General features: G+C 39.1%; 5 protein-coding genes across 8 annotated transcripts; 4 read left to right on the top strand and 1 right to left on the bottom strand.

Annotated features, from left to right (window-relative positions):
- Positions 1-902: 902 nt before the first annotated feature.
- Positions 903-2,402, top strand: LOC137938895 (low affinity inorganic phosphate transporter 8-like). Its single transcript, XM_068783994.1, has one exon. The coding sequence runs from the start codon at positions 903-905 to the stop codon at positions 2,400-2,402; it is 1,500 nt and encodes a 499-aa protein (XP_068640095.1).
- Positions 2,403-2,656: 254 nt separating this feature from the next.
- LOC137965995 (serine/threonine-protein kinase STN8, chloroplastic) lies at positions 2,657-7,357 on the bottom strand. Of its 3 annotated transcripts, none has more exons than XM_068812436.1 (5): positions 6,653-7,357; positions 6,157-6,330; positions 5,055-5,459; positions 3,978-4,227; positions 2,983-3,102 (listed from the first exon to the last, which is right to left on the bottom strand). In XM_068812436.1, the coding sequence occupies exons 1-5, from the start codon at positions 7,235-7,237 to the stop codon at positions 3,062-3,064; spliced, it is 1,455 nt and encodes a 484-aa protein (XP_068668537.1). In that variant the 5' UTR covers positions 7,238-7,357; the 3' UTR covers positions 2,983-3,061. The 3 variants fall into 3 exon arrangements, with proteins under 3 accessions (XP_068668545.1, XP_068668537.1, XP_068668529.1); XM_068812428.1 differs by having other exon boundaries at positions 3,014-3,102; positions 3,870-4,227; XM_068812444.1 differs by lacking the exon at positions 3,978-4,227 and having other exon boundaries at positions 2,657-3,102.
- Positions 7,358-8,031: 674 nt separating this feature from the next.
- LOC137966017 (serine/threonine-protein kinase AtPK2/AtPK19-like) lies at positions 8,032-12,554 on the top strand. Its single transcript, XM_068812456.1, has 7 exons — positions 8,032-8,081; positions 9,830-10,781; positions 10,924-11,006; positions 11,097-11,217; positions 11,309-11,482; positions 11,708-11,815; positions 11,920-12,554. The coding sequence occupies exons 2-7, from the start codon at positions 10,113-10,115 to the stop codon at positions 12,217-12,219; spliced, it is 1,455 nt and encodes a 484-aa protein (XP_068668557.1). The 5' UTR covers positions 8,032-8,081; positions 9,830-10,112; the 3' UTR covers positions 12,220-12,554.
- An 869-nt stretch (positions 12,555-13,423) lies between these two features.
- On the top strand, positions 13,424-17,387 carry LOC137940551 (protein NETWORKED 4B-like). Of its 2 annotated transcripts, none has more exons than XM_068785677.1 (3): positions 13,424-13,606; positions 14,898-15,018; positions 15,439-17,387. In XM_068785677.1, the coding sequence occupies exons 2-3, from the start codon at positions 14,925-14,927 to the stop codon at positions 17,091-17,093; spliced, it is 1,749 nt and encodes a 582-aa protein (XP_068641778.1). In that variant the 5' UTR covers positions 13,424-13,606; positions 14,898-14,924; the 3' UTR covers positions 17,094-17,387. The 2 variants fall into 2 exon arrangements, with proteins under 2 accessions (XP_068641778.1, XP_068641787.1); XM_068785686.1 differs by having other exon boundaries at positions 13,433-13,473.
- Positions 17,388-19,842: 2,455 nt separating this feature from the next.
- LOC137938904 (protein ENHANCED DISEASE RESISTANCE 4) lies at positions 19,843-22,390 on the top strand. The gene is made up of 2 exons (XM_068784006.1): positions 19,843-19,960; positions 20,046-22,390. Exons 1-2 carry the CDS (start codon positions 19,843-19,845, stop codon positions 22,388-22,390), a joined length of 2,463 nt encoding a protein of 820 aa, XP_068640107.1.
- Positions 22,391-23,207: the final 817 nt, after the last annotated feature.

Here is a 23,207-nt window from a genome sequence, read left to right on the forward strand (position 1 = left end):
TTTGAAAGGTAACTTGTTATTTGTTATAATCTTACTTGTCTTACAAAAATTACTTTTATGACTTGTGAATGAGTTTGGACTTTGGGTAGTTTGTTATAATTTATAGAGAGAGAGAAAAGTGAGGTGGAGGTGGTGATGGAAAGGGGAGGGGCTTCTTACATTGATATTGAAGGGTAGAGAAAACAAGAAGTAGGGTAACCTCCCCCCTCTTATGGCACAAAAATAGGACTCTAGGATGCCCCTCCATTATGCCATCCTCTAGCCACCTCAGGCAAGTTGAATTGGGTTTAGAACTAGACAAGCTGAGTTGAAGGGTGAGACTTAGACCTCCTATTTCTACCGAGTCCCATTTGAGTCGCCAGAGTCCGGTTCGAGTCGAATCGAAAAACCATGCTTGATACACAAATCTCTTAGTAATTGGTGTAATATGATGCTTGAAAAAAACTCAAATAAGAATTCACAAAGAGTAAATTTTTCATGTGGGAGACCAAACTCTAACTTAGGAATTTTCTTGTGGCCTTTTGATCCAAACTCATACCTCAAAATAGCTAATGTGAAGTACAATTTGATTCTACAGAATATTCTATTGTTTTGCTACTTGTCCTAACGATCTCTGTAAGAAATTGTCAGAAGTAAAGAGGACCGCAAGAGGTCTGTCTCCCTCCTCCACCTCTCAAACCGTTTCTAGCTCTCTTAGGCAAAGATAAATCGCCCATGGACGCTCTCTTTCTCTTTCATTCTCATCTCGTCGTTTGCAAGGCGTTTCCTGAAAGGACGAAATGGCATCAAAGGGAGCTTCAACTTCAGAGCAGCCTGCAAAAGAAGGCTCTCGTTCAGTCTTTTATGCCTTGGACGAGGCCAAAACAGAATTATACCACTTCAAGGCAGTGCTCATTGCTGGAATGGGTTTCTTCACCGATGCCTACGATCTCTTTTGCATCTCTGCTGTTGCTAAACTTATCGGTCGCATATACTATTACGATGCTTCAACAAAGAAGCCAGGGACACTTCCAGATCATGTCAACAATGCTATAACCGGTGTAGCGTTGTGCGGGACCTTGGCAGGTCAACTCTTCTTTGGGTGGCTCGGAGATAAGCTTGGGCGGAAGAAGGTCTATGGGATCACCCTGGTCGCCATGGTTGGATGTGCATTCCTCTCTGGGTTCTCTCTTGGCACTAGTAAAGAGAGCGTCGTTGCCAGTCTTTGTTTCTTTAGGTTTTGGCTGGGCTTTGGGATTGGCGGGGATTACCCTCTATCGGCCGTGATCATGTCGGAATATGCAAATCGAAAGACTCGTGGTGGCTTCATTGCTGCAGTCTTCGCAATGCAAGGGATTGGGATATTGGTTGCAGGCGTCTTCTCCATGCTGGTGGCAAAAATCTTCTTGATATCATTTCCAGCTCCTAAATTCGGTGAAGACCCAGTGCTCTCTACGCAACCTCAAGGCGACTACGTATGGAGGATAATTCTCATGTTCGGTGCAATTCCTGCAATGTTGACCTACTATTGGCGATCAAAAATGCCAGAGACAGCAAGGTTTACTGCTTTAGTTGCCGGTAATCATCAAAAGGCAGTTGAGGACATGGGCAAAGTGCTTGATAGTAACTTCACCCTCACAAGCCAAACACCTGGTGTTGATTCTAGCAACTCATATGGCTTCTTCTCCAAAGAGTTTCTTCGGAACCATGGCCTCCATCTTGTAGGCACCTCTGTTACATGGTTCTTGTTGGATATTGCCTTCTATTGGCAAAATCTCACTCAGAAAGACATATATCCTGCAACTGGCTTATTGCCAGGCGCAACCAAGATGAATGCCATTGAAGAGGTGTTCATGATATCTAAGGTCATGTTCCTTGTTGCCTTAGTTGCTACAGTTCCCGGATACTGGTTTACCGTGTTTTTTATCGATAAGATAGGTCGATTTCCAATTCAGCTGGGTGGATTCTTCTTCATGTCTCTTTTCATGGCTTTGATTGGATTCAGGTATACGAACCTTAGAGGCTATAAATGTGAGACATCTCCTACAGGCTTTTGTGGAGGGAATACAACACTATTCATAGTCCTTTACGCACTAACATTCTTTTTCGCAAATTTTGGACCAAATAGTACTACATTTATTGTTCCGGCGGAGCTTTTTCCAGCAAGGTTCCGTTCAACTTGTCATGGGATCTCAGCAGCTGCAGGGAAGGCAGGAGCCATTTTTGCAGTATTTGTGGTCCAAACCTATGCTCTTCATGGAGATGAGAGCTTGATCAAGAAAGTCATGATTGGGCTTGCTATTGTAAACCTTATGGGATTCCTTTTCACTTTCTTAGTGCCAGAAACTAGAGGTAGGTCTTTAGAAGAAATTTCTGGGGAGACTGAAGCCATTGGAGACCACAAAGCCACAACGATGGTTTGATCAATGTCTTGAATGACTGTTTCTTTTCTTTACACCTTCTCCTTTTCATTTCACCATTCTTCTTTCATTGCCCTCCTCCAATGTTAGTGTTCCAACATTTGGAAAGAGGAAGGTGGTTTCTTCATTGTTAGTATTGTGTAATGTATTTCAGAATGTATTTCGTGACTGCACAATTGCCTCACAACTTGAAGAAATTGAGAGAGAAAATTCTTGGGGGAGATGGTATGCTTTCAGAAAAATCAATAACCTGATAATCAACTACATAACAGATGGAGGAATCTTTCATGAAAAAAACACAGATTTTTTTTTGTCATTTACAGAGACATAATCTTGGTAGATATGGAGGATGGAAGCTCCATTGATACATGGTTCTTTAAGTTTGGTACTTGGGCAGCATTCTGACAAACAGTGCCACACATACTACACCATGGACCCACATTTCTTAACATCAACTGTTTCATCATTTTACAATCAAAAGGCAAAATGCAAGAAAGCAGTGAAGAGCTCTTCAATTTAGAGATCACCATATCATTGATGCAGAAAATACAAGTTACAATATGAGACCATCTCAAGACCAAGAAACAAGTTGTCTACTGGATTGATTGAGATGTGTGCACTGATAGGCAAGTGCTGAACTGAACCATATTCTCTCTGCATATTTAACTCCATTTATCTGCATTCCAGTCAAGAGACCATCTCCCTGTAGAACATCCCCCCCATAATTAACCAATGCAACTGCATTTTGTTTTTGAAATGAATGCAACTGCATTTTGTTAATAATTCATAAAGTTATTCTAAAACAATATAAAGACAGTACAAACCAGAATAAGAAAAGAATGCATTTTACAATATCTTAGAAAATTTACCACAAACATATGAAAGTTGGCATTGGCATTGGAGGTGAGGGCTGTGACAGTAGAATGAAAAAGCCCTTTGGATTTCTGTTATCAGAAGTGGGACTAGAGATAATTCAAAATCATCTTGGGTTCAGGGGAAGCCACACTACTTGGCCTGAAATTTTAACACAATCTTACAGAACTAGGGGTGCCAGGATGATCAATGTGCATACTTATCATAAGCCAGGCAGAGTTCAGCATCCTCACCTATCAATTGAAAAAGGACCTAACACGCAGGTAAGACGGTATTAGATGAAATATTCCACTCACTTCCTGGAGGCCAACATGCAATTTCAAAGGACTCAATTATCTTTTTAGTATTGATACCAAAGTTTCTCTTTTATTTTTCTGTTTTTAAAGAAAAGCCAACAAGTGTCTCTACCTTATACTAAATAGAAACAGAATTTCTATGAAAGGTTTACAATAGAAAACTACTACTAAGTTAATTAAACTGTCACGAATAGGCTTGCCCATGTAAGGAATTGGTATACCACATTATAGGCAAAGAATGCGAGAAAGAATAAATCTTTACTTTCCAACAAAAGCATGAATATAAAGACACAGAACCCACATGAAAGTTACTGTTTTGAGAAACTCAATTTTGAAAGAACAGCAGCAGCCTGGTCAGCACCCAATAAAAAATAAGGATGCCGTAGAGCTGCAGCAGCAGATAAACGACCTCGCCGGCGATATTGCCTTTCTGAAATAAGTTTTGTAGCCAAATCCCAACCTCTGCCAGAGTCGAGATCCAACAGTCTTAAATCTGGCCTTGCTCGAGTGTTCTCTCTCCATTTGTTCAAGTCATATCCGACTGCCTTTAGTTCCGAGTTGAAGTTCTTCAAGCCTGCCATAGACCTTAATCTTGGAACCGCCATTTGCAGGAAAGTGATTCCAACAGAGTACATATCAAACAGATCTGGGCAATTTAGCTGAAAGCAGTATTTAATTAGACAACATCAGCACTGACCAGCATTCAGTTCCTTTTTTATGAAAAGTGATTCAGTTCCTTTTTTCATTTTGATACTTATTTAGTTCTATTTTTTACTGGCAAAGGACAAAACCCATAGAAAACGTATCAGCAGAAAGTGTGAAAATTGGGTCCAAGACCCATCCCAAAATTACTCTCCAATTTAGGAACTCTCTTTCCCAACCAATAAAGTCAAATCTTTCTAGCCATTGATACATGCAAGACGATTTTTTAAGACTCTTCTATACGAGTAGGCCCTCTTTATAACTCCTATTCATAGACAGTTTGGATGGAGGTCCACATACAAGCAACTACTCTAATACTATGTGAAATTTAGCTAGGAAGTTTTTTTTTTCCAACTAATAAGACGAATATCTTTCTACCTATTGATTCATGTAGGACTATTCTTTAAAAGAAATGGCTTCTACTGTTCATTTATGCCAAATACCGGTCCTTAAAACACAAGACGGGACACAATTTCAGATAGGCAATCAGGATCAATGTGTCCAATGGTCAAGATAACATCAAACCTTGGATGACTCTGACACTGCAATTTTTGGCATGGAAAGAACCAGAAGACAGATCCATTAAATCAAGTCCTCCAAGTTCAAGAGTCCGCATCCCCAGAGGACTATATGGAATCATTATCAGAGAAATTACAGAAATTTCTTAAATATATTTTATATTTCAATTTGGGAACAAAAGTATTTCATTAATGGATGAATTTCAAATTTCATCAGAGGTAGATTGTTGCTGGAACAAAGAAATAACAGAAATACAAGTAACTACCTGCCAAAGAATTGGAGAAAGAAGAGCTGCAATTGGTGCTGGGGGGGGTGATGGTGTCTCTTCTGGGAGAACATATAACTCTGGAGGACAGTAATCTGGATCTAGCAAAGTGCGATTTGGTGTGTAATTTTTGCCAATTCGAAGGTCAGTTGCTGCTCCAAAGTCAATGAGTTTGATTTGACCCTTCCTAGTCACCACCAAATTGGCAGGTTTCACATCTCTGTGAACAATACCTGTGTCGTGGATCTTCTTTAAAGAAGTGATGATCTGCCGCATTATCTGTTTGATGATTAATGCATTTCGTTCAAGAGAGTCTACTCCTTTCAGAACTCGCCCAAACATGACAGACTCTAAATTCAAAGGGAAGTCACGGTCCTTCATGTAATCAGCCAGGTTTTGATCTCCCTGGAAAAATAATGATCGTATCAGTAGGCAGTATGATATATGTCACGCAATGTAATTTGAAGAAGAAGAGATTAAATGCACATCTAGATATCATACGCGCTAGTTATATGATTTGATTTACTTTCTTCTTAGGATAGATCTGATTTACTACACGGTATGTATATAATATATGTAAGTACAGTACATAATTAGGGAGGTGATCTCATCGGCTTGAACTTAGGCATAAGACCAAAAGTAGAACAACGGTGGCAAGGATATTTCGTGCCATTTATTCACTACTACAGCCACAACAACCGTTGTACATAACGGGAGTTACTCATTTCATTCATGCAGACATCACTGAGATTCAACAACATTGGTTCTTGAGTAGCCTACTCTTTGGATATCATACACCAACCCTGCCTGCCATTATACTCAACAGTGTTCTGGATAGCTATAATATATCCTCTTGGTATTATACGTGCCAAACTTAAGCTGAACTGTCCAACTTGTTTTCTACTGTGGGTCCTCTGAAGTCCACCTAAATTTTCTGGGTTTGGAGTTGGTCTAGTTCAGCTCACAATTATATGTTTGCCTCTAACTCAAGTGAATGTAAAACTTATTAAACGCCAACACTACAGCTGAAGTGCATCAATGTCAGGTGAGAAACAGGTATATCTTCATCGTTAATAGTAACAAATCACCCTTGATCGCTTACCTCAAATTTCCATACCAACCACTTTCCACCCTTGGTAAACTGTGAAAGTGTTTTGTCTGCAACAAAGCTCCCAAGAAACTCAGCACATGTTTCAGGAGCAGCTCTTGAGAGCCTGTAGTTAAACCACTCCTCAAATTCACCACATTCTTCAGCCCCATCAATTCCAACCTTCACCTGCTCAGTAGCACAAAAAAATCACATTTAGAGCAATCAATTGTTCAGATATCATGAGCAAGAGGCCAAAGGAAAGAAAAAAATAAAAATGTGGTAACGTTATCCTCTTTTCTTGTTAACCAATCTCAATCTAGCAACATTTTACTAATCTCCCAGATTATTTACCTCTCTGAATTATCTGATATGAAGAGAAAGGAAGAGGGATAAAGATGGCAGAAGCAGCAACAATGTTATATGATAAAGTTGCACATAAAGTTTGAAGTTCTTAAATTTATGTCTCGTATACGAATACAACAACCATCTAATTCAGTAGTATGTTCACCTTCTTTAAAATGACCTTCTCCTTGAACCTCTCATCAATATCCAGCCGTCTCCCGGCTCTTCCAACTCTTTCATCGGCATTCATATTTTTCGGAACAACGGCTCCCGCATAGACAACACCGAATGACCCCTCCCCCAGCCTATTCCCTAGCACAAAGTCAGTCATCTTCAAGCTACGGCGGCCCGCCAAGTTGTCCAGACCCTGCTGCAGCGGCGCAAGGAGATAAGCATCTATAGCACCCATTAGCACCCCAGGCCTTGCAGTCAAGTAAATCCAGCTCAGCCCAACAAAAGCCAGAGTCTCCCATCGTTCTACCCCAGGAAAATCGGACGTAACCTGCTGAAACTGCGATAACCCAGAACGCAGAACCGGGTACAGAGACACCAGTTCATCCAAATTGAGAGCGTCACCAACAGAACCAGGCGATAACTCATCGAAAATAGCATTACACCTTCCTGGGCATTTGCTCGAATGGCTGATAGGCGGGGAGAAGACGAGTGGAGCGCTAGGTTTCCGAGAGGCAAACCATGGACAAGAAAGGTTTTGCTGAAGGGACGCAGTGGATGAAGCGAGTAGCGACGCCATCGCCTGCGTTCCTCGCGGGGCTTCGTTGTTTTATCTGGGTGTGGTTTTGTGAGAGATCCATTCATGAGAGTGTCAGCGGAGGCTGGCTTTCGGCCACGCGTCGCTGCCACCACAAAGGGTCTATCCATGGAACTTCGCTGCGACGAACTTGATTATCGACACATGGGACACTTTTTAAGGCTTAGGACTCTTTACGGTGAAACCGGCGGCTTCTCGGACAGGCCTTCATTTCTTTTAGTGTTAGCTAACAGCTTCCACTTGCCGAAACTGGATATTCTTTTGTTTCTTTTATATTATTTTAATATATTTATAAAACATAAGTTATATTTTTAAATAAAATAATTTCTAAATATAACCTTTTTTATGCCATATTTTCTAAATATAATCATCAATATATCATATCTTAATATAATTATATTCAAAATATGTCCATTTTTTATTTTTTTATTATACTTTATAATACCATTCTATTTAAAAAAAAAATATTCTATTTATAATACCATTCTATTTAAATTTTGTTTTTTTTACCAGTCGTTTTCCGTTAAAACCTGAAGAAGATTAATCTTGTAATTTTATGAAAGAAACCAAGGGTAATTTGGTCACTCAACGTTGGCGGGCTCGCGTCGGGCTGGCGCCAACTTTCGACTCAAAAAAAGGTATATTCGTGGAAGGAACCCTTATGTTATTTTACAGGCCATTAAGACGTCGACACGTGTCGTTCTAGTTTTCTGAGGCCACGCATCGATTGGCTAGATTGATCTGAGTATATAAATTAGGGGGGAAGAGGTTGCGATCGTGGAGAAAAGCTCCGATCGCCAGCGTAGCTCACGGCAGTGTTCTGAAGGTGAGAGGCGTTTAGGATTCTGGATTCGAATTGCTGTTGTCGATGTGTGAGAGGTGTCTCGTTATTTGTTTCGTGTTCTAATCTTTTTCTTCTTCTTTTTTTTATTTGGTTCAATCTTTGGTACTGGATTATTATCTAAATGAAAGGTGGAAAGACTGATGTTCTGAGTTATTGTTGTTGTTTTTGTACTGGTGGTTTTTTTTATATTACGTGATTTAGATTGTTTAATTTTGAGAGTAAGGCTTTTGGTACTCTGGTTTGGTTGGGGATTCCAGCCAATTGTTGTTTTTTGTGGGAAGTTGTTCGGTGCGGGGACTTCTCTGCCGCTTGGTTAGATTTTTTGTTCTTTTCGTTTTAAAATAATTTTCTACGTTTTTAAAGTTTTTTGTTTCTTTCATTTTGGTTGTCGTCCGCGTCTTATTTTTGGCTTGTGATTGAATTGCGAATCTGCGAAGACTCAATTTCCTTCAAAATCTGTATGTAATGTCCTGATTTTTTGTCTCTTGAACTTTATTTGATTTTCTGGTCAGGTGAATATTCGTTACCTGATGTTTGACATGTTTCAGTCGTTGTTTCTAGTTTACTTGCTCGTAACAGAAGTCTACCGATGTTAGAAAGTTGAAATTCTCTGCATCTTTCGTTTATGCGTACCATATTCACATTTCTCTGTATATTATTTGGGGAGTTTGAATGGCTTTAAATACGGGCATCTTTATATTTTCCACTAGCGCAGTTTCCTTTCTACTCTTCTTTTTAATAGTTTGGTGAACATGTGTAGTTTGAAAAGGCTGTTAATTTTTCATCGATGACAATAGCTATTTACTCTTTAACTCATTCTAAAGTCTTAGAATACATTCGTCATTGTTTACTGTGAAGCTCCGGTCCCTGATTATTCCTAGATAAACAAATAGATTGCTTTTACTTCCTTATTCTTTGATGCCTTTTGGTTGTTAAAACACTTGCTATTGATTGTATCGGCATAGGTTACCCTTTCAGTCTTTTTCTTTTATACGTATTCAGTCTTTTTCTTTTATATGTATATCCACATATTTAAAAAAAAAATACATATATATCCGTTATCTCTTGACTTATCTTCAAAGGAACATGAGTACATAGTGGGTTTTTGTGTTCCCTCCAAGCATTGAGGTTACTTTCATCTGTTGAGTACTTTTATGCCTACTAAAATTTTCCTTTAAGTTTATTAACGAGGTTTCCCAAGTTGTTTCAATCCAACTACCTTCTGAAATTGCTCGGACAATATTGTTCCTAACAGGTGATAGTATATCTGATTTTATTTTTGTTTTGTAAAGTATCCAAGAGTTTCCTTTCTCTCAAACCTTTTGCACCAGCCTCAATTTAAGAACATGATACACAGTCCTCAAAACGCATGGGAACCTCTATTACATTTTGCATCTGGTAATGTGAAACAGAAAATAGTTATGTTGAACATTTGACTAGCATAAATCCTTTATTTGTTTGGATCTTAGCATGACCTTTTTTCTTTTCCGTGGAGAAAGTGTGTGTGTGTGTGTATGATCAACATTCAGAAGACAAGCTTTAACTAAAGACTATAATTAGTTATGGGTTGTATAGACAATTATTTTTATCATTTCTGAACTTGTTGGTACTGATCGTGTCTATTTTGTAATGCAAAACTGGTATCCATTTTATGCACATTAAAGTTCTTGGTTTAACATCATGTTCCCTCCTTTGTGATTTTAACTATATTTTATGGACTCTTCTTACAGCTTTGACAACTTTATTCTTCATGAGTTCAAGAAGTGCTGTGGCATCAACTGTTTCCTGTAAATTAGGAAACAAGAACACCTTCTTCTTTTGGATCTTGGTTTACCTACTTCCAGGATTCCTTGGTGCGCCAATTGTATACATCAACTTCTATTTGCGGAAGGCCATTGTTAGAAGCCCTTCTTTCTCTGTTTACTTCTTGAGTACTATTGGAGAGAGCTACCCTTATCAGTAATTGTCTTCAGGTGTTCCTAAGGTCTGCTGTCATCAATTCTTTGTTCAGACATGGTTTCATCTCAAATTTCCGGTTTGTCTGGTCCCGCTGCATGCAAGACCTTCCGGAAGAAGTTGTTTCTTCGTGTAGAGCTCCCTGATGTGGTGCCATCAGATTATGTGGAGCTCGACTTCTCTGATGTCTTTGGCCCTGTTGCTGTTCAGGCCCCAGTGGAGGTCAATGTGGTGAATTCTCCATCCGAATTTGATTCAACTGAAATGGTTTTTGAGGATCCGGTAGTCATCTACACCCGTTCCCATTCACTCATGGGTCCATCCTCTTGTGTTAGTCAGTCCTTGCAGCTGAGCAAGCTCGCTATACATGAGACAGAGACTTCTCTTGAGCTTGTTGAGTCTTTGACTGAAGATAGTGCTGGTGAGATTGATGAGCTATCTAAGGCAGATGATGCAGAGGACATTTCAGGTGACGAAGACACTCAACCATCAAAGCTACAAGGCATTGGGCTTGAGGATTTTGAAGTTATGAAGCTGGTAGGGCAAGGTGCATTTGGGAAAGTTTTTCAAGTGAAGAAGAAAGGCACTTCAGAAATATATGCAATGAAGGTCATGCGAAAGGACAAAATCATGGAAAAGAACCACGCAGAGTACATGAAAGCTGAGAGGGATATCTTAACAAAAATTGAACATCCTTTTATTGTGCAACTCAGATATTCTTTCCAGGTAAGCAGCGTTGCCTTGTGATAATCATTTCCTTGGAAGCCTACACTTCAATGGCTTGTGCTGTAATATTCAGCAATTTAACTGTGCAAGAAAATGCAAACATTCTGCGGCATAATTGTGGGCCTTGTGTTATACAATGCAGACAAAGTACAGGTTGTATCTTGTATTCGATTTTGTGAATGGGGGACATCTGTTCTTTCAGCTTTACCATCAGGGGCTGTTCAGGTAATAGTTTATTTATTTTTTCTGTTATTAAGATGGTTTTGATTATCGGTTTATCCTGTCAACCTCAAAGTTTGATGCCTTTCGTTTCAGAGAGGATCTGGCACGCATATATACAGCAGAGATTGTTTCTGCTGTTTCACACTTGCATGCAAACGGTATAATGCATAGGGATCTCAAACCTGAGAATATCCTTTTGGATGCTGATGGTCATGTAAGCTTCCATTCTCTCACTCTCTGATATTCATCACTATTCTTCAATTACTTTTATGCCATTTTAACTTATTTTATTCTAATTTATTTAGGTCATGTTGACTGATTTTGGCCTAGCAAAGCAATTCGACGAAAACACAAGATCAAACTCCATGTGTGGAACAATAGAATATATGGCACCTGAAATTGTTCTTGGAAAGGGCCATGACAAGGCTGCTGACTGGTGGAGTGTGGGAATATTATTGTTTGAAATGCTTACCGGGAAGGTTAGTTTTTTGTTATAAAATATAAGCCAATATTAATATCATCATCAAATGCTTGGGTTTTTTGCTTAGATTAGAGGAACCTAAGAGGTTTGCAACTTCTCATGGTTGGATCAATGTTTTCTGTCATGAATAAAGGGGCAGAAAACAATGTTTTTGGTATCTTTCTTTTGTTCTTATCTTATCCAAGAAATAGCAATAATAACTACTGCTCTAATTGGCCTGCAGCCACCTTTTGTGAGTGGTAACCGGGAGAAGATTCAACAGAAAATAATCAAGGATAAGATTAAGCTACCTTCTTATCTGACTGGTGAAGCATGTACTCTACTGAAAGGGGTAATTTGTCATATGATCTCTTTCTATTCCTTTGCTCCGATTGGTCAGTGTCATTATCAATCACGATCACAGGTAGTCTAAAACCGTTCCTTTTCTCCTCTCAGCTGCTGCAAAAAGAGGAAAACAAGCGTCTTGCCAGTGGAGCAGAAGGTAGTGAGGAGATAAAGCGGCACAAGTGGTTCAAATCGATCAACTGGAAGAAGCTCGAGGCCAGGCAAATCCAGCCCAGCTTCCGACCCAATGTTGCAGGGAAGCATTGCATCGCCAACTTTGAGGAGAAGTGGACGAACATGCCTCTGGTCGATTCACCCGTGGCCAGCCCAAGTGCAGGTGACTGCTACTTCAAGGGCTTCACTTACGTGAGGCCCTCCACTTTTCTTGAAAAGACTGGGTCTTTCTATTAGTAGGATCCACTTATCATGTAGGTGGGTCCAGTTATAAGAACTAGATGGGTACTAATCCAATTATAAGAAATAGATGGGTACAATTTGTAAAATCTGAGTCGGTCCAGTTTGGTCCAAAGTGGATATTGCACTCTCTATTAAAGATGACAATAGTTAGGTTTGACATGGACATGTCTCGTCCTCTCGGGTATTGACATTTTTCGAACTTTTTTCATCTGAAAAATCGGGTAGGTTTAATGAGGAGTTCAACCTTGTCTCCCCACCTGTTTGAGACATTTATTTACTTTCTAAAAATGGTATTATTGTCATAACTATTAATCTATAAGGGTATAATAGGGAACTAAAAATATCCACTCTTTCTGATCATATAGCCTTTCTGAAAGGAAACACGTGGGCTTCCCGCCTGCAGCGCATGTCGCGACAACAAGGGCGGCGGGCCCACACTCCAGGCGCAGAATTCGAGAGCAATGTTTGTATCCCTTTTTTCAATTGATTGACGTTAATGCGATCACGTTTCTGTAATTCCCTTTTCACCCCTCGTTCCTTCTTCTCCTAAATTGAATAGCAACATTACAAAAACAATAAACCTTCTTTGATAATTTCAAATAATTTTTTCATGTCCATTTGAACTTAAATGTTACATTTTGATTTTTTACAACTTTTTTTTTTAAAATAACTATTTTTATTTTTAATTATCTACTCCTAAGCAGATAATTCTTAAGTAAAATTAAAAAGATAATAATTTTTTTAAAGAAAAGGTAATTTCCTAATAGTCTATGTGAATAAACCCATAATATTTTTAGATATTATTCGTAAAAAAAATTATTTATTATGGTGGGTTTTAATCTAGTATTATATTTATCAACTTGTTATGCATACATAAAACAAAAAAAGAAAAGAAAAATAAGGCATATATTCAACATTTATTATGATTTATTTTTCAAAAATAATTTTTTGATTTAATATTTTTCAAAGTGTAAATGTGTGTTTTTTAATATGATAATAAAATAACATTATTGACAACTTAGAAATAATTAAAATTTTGAAATAAAAATATTTTGAGGGCATACGAGTCATTTAAATCTTTCCGTGTACCTTCACTGTTCAAACTCCATATTTTGAAATTTTCAATTCTGATTTTTCTCTCTGCACCGTCTACTCTGGAAGCAAGGCATTTCCATCACTCGGGTTGGGGACTGCGCTCTCTCCTTGAAACCTCCCTCCACGTTTATCTTCTTCGCCATCTTGCTTTGGGTACGAGCTTCCAATCTCCTTCCCGGGCTCGGTCTCATTGGATTTCTTTCTGGGTGTTTTCGCATCCGCTGACCAGAGGTCTTCGTCGGATGTTTTTTGGTGTGGGCGAGGATTAGTACTGGTCCCATCCAAGGTTGGTAGTATGGGTGGTTTTGCTTTTCCTGAGTGTTGCTTTCCTTCCCTTCTTTTGGTTTGTTTTGGACTGTTGGTGTCTGTTGGTGAGCTAGGTGGGTTTTGCGTGAATTTCTAAAGCTTTGGTTTTTATGGGTGTGCCATTTTGATCTTTGTTGTTTTTAGTTCGTCTTTGAGGTATTTTGTTTATATGAAGGCACAAGATAAAGCTCGTCTTTTGTAATGATTGCTTGTTGAAGGTAGGTTTCTTTTAGTTCATACTCTAACAGAATGGTGGATAACCATTACTTGATTGCTGCTGAAGCTTTTGTAGCTGACTGTGTTGTAATTTTGTAACCCGGATCCTACTTCTTTTGCTGTTTTGGTATCTTGATTTCATTCTTTTGTGTCTGACTATGGATGTTATTGTACTCTGGACCCTCCTTCTTTTGCTGTTTCGGTATATTGATTTCATTCTTTTGTGGCTGACTATGGTTGTTATTGTACTCTGCATTCTACTTCTTTTGCGGTTTCCGTATCTCGATTTCATTTTGTTGTTAAGTTTGAAATTCAGCTTCTTGCTTTTATGGTGTAAATTTCCTTTATTTTTCTCCTACTCCTTTCTGATTGCGAACTCAATGGGGCTGACTTTGTAAAATGCTTATGCGTCCTGGTTTTATTTGCATATCACCTTTCTACTAATCTCCTAATTTCTTTGATGTTGTGAAGCACTGGATTTTAGTTTTGCGGATAAAATATCTCACACTCTGACATTTTTAATAATGAGCTAGGTTGCATGGTATCGATCTTTTGTAGTTAGATCAGTTCCACAGACGATTCTTACTCTTCCGGTTGATCATTTTAAGAAATTAAATGTTTCATTGTAGAATGAGCATTTCAGAATCAGTATATAAAACACCCTTCTCAAGAAGACAAACATTTGAGACAAGTTGTTGAAGTTCTGGTGAGAAAAGGTAGACCTCTGTCATCGTACTGAAGAAACGATGGTGGTTGCGTTCATGATGGAAGTATACTTGTTGCTTAAACTAAAGTCTTTCCTATAGACAACCCAATCAATAATTTTTGGTGCTAGTTTGATATTTTTACAAGATATCCTAATATTGGAGTTTATTTGTAGAAAAATTGGTCTCTATTGGTAAGTTCATTTCCTTCATTTATTGTGCCTTATCACTGTTATTGGATTTTATCATTCTTTTCTTTTTGCTTTCAGAGTGTGTTGCAACTTTTTAGTGATAAGTTTTGTTTTCTTCTAATTGTATGTTGATTGAGGAACTGCCTTTCTGTTCTTCCAGTAGTCTCCAGGTGACACAAGCTTGCCAATGAGGAGGACAATTTCAAAGCGATCTCATTCTTGGTGGTGGGATAGTCATATCAGTCCCAAAAACTCGAAATGGCTTGCTGAAAATCTAGAAGGTAGGATATGAACGGGAGAAATAAAGATCCTGGTTCTGTTAATTATACTCTTGTTTTGTGAGTGTCTTCAATGCACAACTAATTGGTAAAATTATCTGATCTTTCTGAAAAGTTACATGTGAAGTAGGGGATAGAGGTGCTCCAAAAATATGGAATCTCTCTTAAGCTTCACCATGCTACCGGAAGTTGCCAGTACTCCATTTCAGGTCACAGGGTGAAGTCACATCTGTTAAAGAAATATTTTGATCGCTTGATTTCACTCTGATGAACGATGGTAAAATCCATCTCAAAAAATTAAATAAACAAGTGATGATGGAAAGATTTCTTTCCTGTAATACTGCTGAGACTTCTTTCAGATTTGCTATACTATTGCCAATGTGTTTGGAGTATCCATTTAACTGAGTGTGCCCTTGATTCCAGAGATGGACCAGGCTGTTAAACGGATATTGAAGTTGATTGAAGAGGATGCGGACTCCTTTTCAAAGAAGGTTGAGATGTATTACCAGAAACGGCCGGAACTCGTTGCTCATGTTGAGAATTTCTACCGAAGGTATCGTGCACTTGCAGAGCGCTATGATCATGTTACAGGAGAATTGCGTAAAAATGTCCCAAGTGCACTTCAATCACAGGGCTCTGGCAGTGGGTCTGACTTTGGTTCTGAATCACCTTCCCCATCACCCTCCCCTGACAATAGACCTTCACATACCAGGCAGGCCCACCGAGCTGCAGGGTTTGATGTTTTTCTAGGCTCTGAGCCTTCACGAAAAGGCAGTGATGGTTCATCTTCATCATCTGACACTGAATCTGATTCCAGTGAACCAACTTTGAAGGACCGGTTTTCAAGTCCAGAAGAGAATGGGAGCCATGTTGTGCTCCATGAAAAGATAAGCATACTGGAAAATGAGCTTTTTGATGCCAAGGAGAAGATTCGAGCATGTGAGGAAGGGAAGAAAGCTGTGGAAGATGGAAATTATGAGACAGCTATCTTAAAAATCTCCAAGCTGGAGGATGCCCTTATTAAGGCAAATGAAAAGACACGGGCCTTGGAAGAAGAGATGGCAAGATTAAAGCTTGAGCTTGACCAGAATCAGTCTCGTGGATTGACCAGTGTCGTGTACTTCAATACTGAATCTTACATTGAAGAGGAGAACAAGTTGGTGGAGGCAGAGCTTGAATTTGAGAGTAATCGAGCAAGAGAACTAGAAGGACAAATAACAGCACTGAAAACAGAGGTTTCAGGTCGTGAGCAGACAATTGAAGAGCTGAAAGCCGGGGTATCAAATGCAAGGTCCAGGTTTTATCAAGATAAGCTACAAATGGAATCGGAATTTTCAGGTTTATCAGAACCTTGGGAGGCGGAGCTCTTGTTAGAGAAGAAACGAGTTTCAGATCTTCAAGAAGATATTGTCAAATTGAATACTGTAATTTCTGAGCATGAAAGCACAGTTATTAACTTAAAACTGAGAATCTCTGAGGCTTCTGAAAGATATTCAAAGGAGAAACATCAACTTGAAGGGGAAGCTTCTATATGGAAGGAATCACATTCAGCTCTTAAAAGCAGGTTGGTGTCATTGGAGGCCGAAGTAACTCAACTGAAGGCCGCAAACTCCGATAGGCACAGCGAGATTGAGAGACTAAGTACCGAAAGTGCTCAGAAAGACAAACGGATGGAAGACTTAAACAAGGAGTATGATGCCCATAAACTTAGATATGATACACTCGTAGCAGAGAAGAATGAGCTCTTTGCGAAGATGCAATCACTTGAGGCTGTTGTGAGCGTACCTGATGATCGGATCAGGCAGATGGATGAACACTTGCAGCAGTTGCACACGGACCGTATGCAGCTGATTAAAGGGTGTGAAGACGCAAAGAAGGCGGCAGCGGAGTTAAAGGGTAGAATAAAAGAGCTGGAGGAAGAGGTGGAGAGCCAGAGAGTAGTAATAGCTGATAATGCTGAACTGAAAAGGGAAGCTATTCGGCAGTTGTGTGTCTCACTAGAGCATTATCGGGATGGCTACGAGAAACTCAAACAGGCTTTGCATGGGCACAGGCTGCCCACTGTATTGGCCTCATGAACATTTCGAATCGTCGAAAAAAGACTGAATGTTCCCTTCAATGTTCCCTTCAATCTTGCCTTGTGCCTGTCTGTTTCTTTCCTTCCTTCTGTGCATTTAGAACGTCTGTATGATATCGTTTCTTTATAGTGTTGTAATGTTAGTATGAAAAGTACTGATCTGAGTATCATTCATGATCTATCTCAGACTTTGAGCCTTGGAACAGTTTGATCTGTTGTTAGGAAGTAAAAGAATGAAACATTGTTCTGCCCACCAACTGTGCTGTGCACTGATTATGGTTGTCTTTGCAGTTTGAAAAATCGGATGGAGGCTAAGCGTGACGCCCGTTCCTCCTACTCTTTCATTGATGAAGAGTTCCTGTCACACAATAGTTCAAGACCATTTCACTGAGGTTAAATCATGGTGTTATGATTCGTTGAGTTGACTCGGGTAAAATGGATTGAATTTGGAACTGGGCAAACCCTGAGTCTCACTGTGTCACGTGAAATAAGGTGGCAGACAAAAAAACTATTGGATGGGTGGTCCATTACGGCGCGAACGAATCGGCCGGCATTAAACCCGACCACACGTTCCCATGACCTGCATGGATGCTAGACATGATGACATCATCATGACGCCATCGTTCTTTTTCAGCCACAAGCGAGACCGGTCCCACCTGGACCGCATCTCACGTCAGTCCACGATGGAAAGAATATTCGGTCCAAGAAAGCAACGTGGCATTTCTAGATTCCCCCTTCCACCTCTCTTATTGCGTGCCGTCTCCGCCGCTTGGACTCTTAATGCTATTTCTTTTTTACTAACTTACTCAAAAAGTCACAAGTCAAAATTATTTTTATTTTTTATTTTTGATAAATAAAAAAATTATTTTCTCTTAAAAGTCTCCAATTTGGTGAATCCCAACCTATATAAATTGAGAATTAATTTTAAAAATTTCCCAATAATTTACATTAAATTGACTTGATACCCCCCGATGTGTTCTAGACTCTGTTGAAAAGATATCGATTTGGTCTTAGACTACTCAACTTGTTCTTGATGATACTCGAATTGGTCCGGATTCTTATCGATATTTAAACTTGGATTATTCGAGGTTTCGATCCAATCCCTAATACTAAGTCACAAAATTATGCTTATTTTATTTATAAGATTGAACCTTGTGGGGGTATAAAATGGTAGTTATCTATTTTTTATTTATGAAAATAATTTTAATATATTAAAATTTGTTCTTAAATGGTAATATTTATATTTCGAGGAGGTTATTAATCTAATTTTCGGGGTTATTTTAATAATTATAAAAGTGGGTGAATATTCATATATAGTTAATAATAATTACCGAGTTTTTTTATTTCCTCTCCAGTCGTTTTCGTTGACTTTAGTCCAAACCGGCAAATAGATTTTAATCGCCACGTCAGCTCTCGGCGCCAATTTCTACGTTCCTTTCTTTTCAATTTTGTCCACTTTCACTTTCTCTCCTTTAGAGAGAGAAAGACGAGAGCGTCGGTAGAAAATTCAGAATTCTTCCACCGCGCTTTGGCTCTTTTGTTTGTATGTTAACGACCGTGTCCTCCACGACGGAGGGAGAAGTTCCAAGTCGTTGGATTCTCGGACAAGCTTCCTCGCGAAGGATCTCTGAAATTGTGGGCGAGTCTCCCTTTGGAGGAGCTGTTTGTTTATTTATTTTTGTGTCGGGAGTGTGTGTTTGGCTGTTTTGGTCATCGGAGTTGGAAACGACGAGTTCTTACTTTCTGTGAGTTATTTGGATTTTTAAATGAATGAATTTTGGGTTGTTTGGTATCTATAATTTGATCTATTATTTGTTTCCGTTTTTGCTTTTTCAATTGGTTGGCAGCTTTTAGCTCTGGTATGTTGATGATTTGTTTTTTTTGGTTACTTTGCTTGCGCTGAACTTGGAAATGGTTGTGGGTTACTTTGGTTACGCTGAAGTTGTAAATGCGTTAAATTTGGGTTGCCTTAGCATCTATAATTTGCTGCGTTGTGTGTTTCTTTTCCTTTTATTTGAATGGCTTTGTGTGTTGCTTACTTTGGTTCTGTCGAAGTTGGAAATGGCCGTGGGTGTAGATCCTTCTTTCTGGGTTTTAATTTCTATGAGGTATTGAATCCTCGAATGAGTAAATTTTGGGCTGTTTGAGGATCTCTATTTTCTTCTGTGGTGTTTCTTTTTTATTGGTTAGACTTTTATGTTTGGTTATGTTACTGATTTGGAGTGTTTTTTTTATCAGTTTGTTTCCACTGAAGCTGGAAACTTGGAATGGCAGTGGGTCTGAGTTATTTTTTTATGTGAATTTGGCATTTAGGTATTATTTTTAATGAGAAGTAGGTTCCTGTTGGAAGAAGGTTCAAAATTTGTGGACTGAGTGGTTTGATTGTTTGGTATCTTAGAAAGGTTTGCCTTTTCTACAGCCCCTGTGGATGCTTCTGTTTATTTATGTTTTCTGAATAACAAAGATTTGAGTCATTTTATAATTTACTTGTTTTAATTAGGTTTTGTTCACGTGGAGGTGCTTCTACTTCCACACCTGAGCAGTTCATGCAATTTTGAATTCTATTTCAAGCCCTAAATTTTCCCCTTTCTGGGTTCATGAGGAGATATTCTCTTACTTGTTTTTGTAGGTACACTGGGGGGTGGGAATCTCAAGTTTGAGGAAATGGGCACCTCTAGAATGAGTTGCTTGAGCTGAAATATTATTATTACAGAACAGTGTGCAGAACCGCTTTAGGTGCCTGAGAAGACATGGCTAGCAGACCCACAAAAGTTCGATTTGTTAAATGTCCAAAATGTAAGGAGATTCTTCCAGAATTTGCTGATATTCCTGTGTATCAGTGTGGTGGTTGTGGAACAGTTCTCAAAGGTAACATTTTTCTATCATGACTTCTCTTGGTTGATAAGAGTTCAGTATTTTGGGTTCATATCTTTCCATTCTCGTTTGATAACAGCAAAATATCGTGAAGTTGGTGGGGAAAGCTGTGCTGTGGAATCATGCCAAAGTAGTGAGAGAAAGCCAGAAGACGCTGAATCTGTTGCTTCGTTGAAGCAACCTATGGTTCATTGCTCCAGTGATGAAGATGTTTTCCAAGTGAATCAGGGGAATGTAGCACTTGAATCTGGCCGTTCTGACAAGAATTTGAGTGAGAATGGGGATAACAATGATGATGTTGCTTTATCAGGTGAAGTTTCTCTTCGGAAGGAAGAGTTGTCCGAAAATGGTAGAAGTAGCGGAGAATCTAATGGTAGTGGTGAAGGGGGAACATCTGATGTCAGGAGAGAACTTCCTGATCAATCAAAAGAAGAGAACTCAAATCGCACAGACCAAAGTGAAATAATTGAGAAGGTTCCTGACCACAATTTGGATTGTGAAAATCAGAGTCAAGAAGACCGAGAGATTAAACCACAGCACTACATGGATGATGAAGAGGGAACTTCATCAGGTCAACTTCTCTCTAACAATGTGAAAATGAGGGACACAATGGATGAAAGTACAGAATCTGTCATTTCAGAAGATGTGGTCGATACAAAGAACAATGAAAAAATTGAAAATCTTCTGAAATCCCCAACAACTAGAAGCTATTTTGCTTACTATGGAAGCAATTTCTCTAATGGAGATGATTTTGATTACCATGCTTTCACTCGCAGCCGAAACCCACAAGTATCAAAAAGATTATTCAAACCTTCAAGGGTTACAGATTGTGTTAGTACAGAAGGGAAGCAGCCAAGGAGAGAAAATCTTGTTGTGGATAAGATGAGTACTGATCCAGTACTGCAAGCACAAGTGGCAGAATTAAGTCAATTAGCATCAGTTGCTTCAAGTGATAGATACGGTACAGCTTACTCTCAGAGCGTTAATTGGGATCAAGAAGAACAGTTAGAGTCTATTTGCTATGGTTTTCAAACTTATGAACGAGAAAGTCAGCAGGTACCAAAAGTCTCTGATCCTGTGAGAAGTAGGATGGAATCAGAAAATGCTGGGCCTTCAAGATTTTTACCAAGGGTCACACCTGATAGGAGATATTCACCCTCGGTTCATCAACACAGCAATCTATTACACAATGGGCATGAGGAACTTGAACGTTTTGATCAGCACCAACTGGATCTATTACAGAAGGTGGAGAGATTGACAGGTCAACTGAGCAGACTATCAGGCCAAAGTGGAAGAGGAAGGGGAAAATTTCCTGTTGGTGGTCAGGCACAAGAAGTTCTGCCAGATTACAGTGCAAACCATGTAAAGCGCCATTTTGCAGCATATGAGAAGAGGAGAATGGTTCCCCAATATCATGAATCCTCAAAAGTCCATTTCTCTGGGCCTACAAATTGTAGATACCATGGTGATTATTCCTGTTCATTTTGCTGCCCTGATGGTTGGCAACGCTCTGTACAATTGCCACCAATCTGCTATAACAAGGGGCTCTGTCAGAGTTGTGCAGTTCATATCCGCCACCATTCCTATGGTCCTAGTCCTGCCAGTTCTCAGCAGCTCTCGGGTTCTAACTTCCATGGACCCTTCTTTCACAATAACTCAGCCCCAATGCATGAAGAAAGACTTCTGGACCATGAGATGGAGATGTTGCATTACAGAGAGAGACGCAACATGTTGAAGCGCCATTGCCGGCCTATAGTAGGTGGTGCTCCTTTCATAACATGCTACAAGTGTTGTAAATTGCTTCAGATACCTGCAGATTTTCTTCCGACAAGGAGGCATCAGAAATTGAGATGTGGGGCCTGTTCTGAGGTTCTTACGTTTGCAATTCAGGGCAAGAACCACATCATTCCTTTTAGGCCTATTGATGAACAACACCATCTGTTACCATCTACATCTCAAGAAGGTCTTCCTCAGGGTGACCCTGTTTCTTGTTCAGATGATTATGGGTACTCATTCTGTTACTATTCTACGGAGGGTGGCACCTCTAAAAATGATATGCAAGATAAAATGCAGGCTTCAAGTAGCTCTGTAGAACCTATACTAGACAGGAAGATAGTCTGTGAACCGTCTGAGAAAAGAACCGATAACAGACAGGGATCCAAATTGGTTTTTAAGGCATCTAAGCTAGGCAAATCTGTAGAATCATCACCAAGGTCCACTTCTCCCCTTCATCGTCTTATGGGCTATTCTTCACCTAGTGAAATAATAAACGGATCTGCTTATGTGGCTGACAAATTACTTCACAGTGATGTAACTTCTAAAGGCACTTCCAAAGAAAATATGGAGAGGAAGGGATTAACAGCAAATGGAACAGTCTGCAATACAGAAAACACAACGAATCTTGAAATTCTCAATGAGGCATGAGCGAAGAAATGTATATTCTGTATGACTCTGCCAACTGGAGAGGTTTGGTCTTAGGAAGATGTATTGGGAGGGGACCAAGAGATACTAACCATATGGCTGAAAATGGGAGATTGAAAATTCATGATAGTGGAGAAGTTTTTCCAGATGGGCTGGCTAAGACGGCAGAAGAAACAGCAGAGTCCATAGACATGAATTGTTCATGAATTTGGTATTTTTAGAATGAGAAATTTTCCTCGGTCATATTCATATTATTCTTGTATAAAATATCAAAATAATTTTTGTTGATTTGTGTTTTGTACTTTGTGTGTTCCACTTGGTGGCTTTTTCTTTTCTTTTTGAAGTGCTTTTTTGATTTGTTGGAGAAGATATGTGTATGATCTTTTATTTACTTCTCAGCTAGTACCCATTTTAGGCAGCAGTCTATTGTTGGAGTTTTATATTATGGAAACAGATTATAATCTTCAAATTGGAGAAAGAATCTTTTGTTTAGCATGCAATTGAAGGTGAAACATATATTTTTTTCATTCATATTTCTTTAGCTTTTGAAAGAGACTTGATTTATTTGTTACTAGCATATACAGATTAAGCAGAGAGTGAGAAAGTTAATTCTGCTGAGACTGGTAATATCTTCAGATCAGTGAGATAGCATGAAAAAAAAAAAAGTTTCGTTCTTCTCACTTCCAGAATTCATATTAACCATGTTAACCTCTCAATGTGCACTGCATACCTTAGAAGAGTTTGAAAGGAAATAGAAAAGTGTTCTCATGGTTTTATCTTGGCACATGGTGAGGCATCAGCTGGAAATGTCAATCAACAG

Source organism: Aristolochia californica, unplaced genomic scaffold (genome assembly GCF_029961685.1).
Source record: "Aristolochia californica isolate CCGP_79_NKW_82.1479 unplaced genomic scaffold, dmAriCali1.0.hap1 SCAF_10, whole genome shotgun sequence".
Classification (NCBI taxonomy): Eukaryota; Viridiplantae; Streptophyta; class Magnoliopsida; order Piperales; family Aristolochiaceae; genus Aristolochia; species Aristolochia californica.

Bases quoted from the DNA above. Each gene is read 5' to 3' on its own strand.
- LOC137938895 (XM_068783994.1), top strand. From the start codon at position 903: ATGGGTTTCTTCACCGATGCCTACGATCTCTTTTGCATCTCTGCTGTT.
- LOC137965995 (XM_068812428.1), bottom strand. From the start codon at position 7,237: ATGGCGTCGCTACTCGCTTCATCCACTGCGTCCCTTCAGCAAAACCTT. The intron at 5,460-6,156 runs GTAAGCGATCAA...TTATTTTTCCAG, and splicing joins GGTTGGTATGGAAATTTGAG to GGAGATCAAAACCTGGCTGA. The intron at 4,228-5,054 runs GTAGTTACTTGT...TACTGCTTTCAG, and splicing joins TTTCTCCAATTCTTTGGCAG to CTAAATTGCCCAGATCTGTT.
- LOC137966017 (XM_068812456.1), top strand. From the start codon at position 10,113: ATGGTTTCATCTCAAATTTCCGGTTTGTCTGGTCCCGCTGCATGCAAG. The intron at 10,782-10,923 runs GTAAGCAGCGTT...TATACAATGCAG, and splicing joins AACTCAGATATTCTTTCCAG to ACAAAGTACAGGTTGTATCT. The intron at 11,816-11,919 runs GTAATTTGTCAT...TTCTCCTCTCAG, and splicing joins CATGTACTCTACTGAAAGGG to CTGCTGCAAAAAGAGGAAAA.
- LOC137940551 (XM_068785677.1), top strand. From the start codon at position 14,925: ATGAGGAGGACAATTTCAAAGCGATCTCATTCTTGGTGGTGGGATAGT. The intron at 15,019-15,438 runs GTAGGATATGAA...CCTTGATTCCAG, and splicing joins GCTTGCTGAAAATCTAGAAG to AGATGGACCAGGCTGTTAAA.
- LOC137938904 (XM_068784006.1), top strand. From the start codon at position 19,843: ATGGCTAGCAGACCCACAAAAGTTCGATTTGTTAAATGTCCAAAATGT. The intron at 19,961-20,045 runs GTAACATTTTTC...GTTTGATAACAG, and splicing joins TTGTGGAACAGTTCTCAAAG to CAAAATATCGTGAAGTTGGT.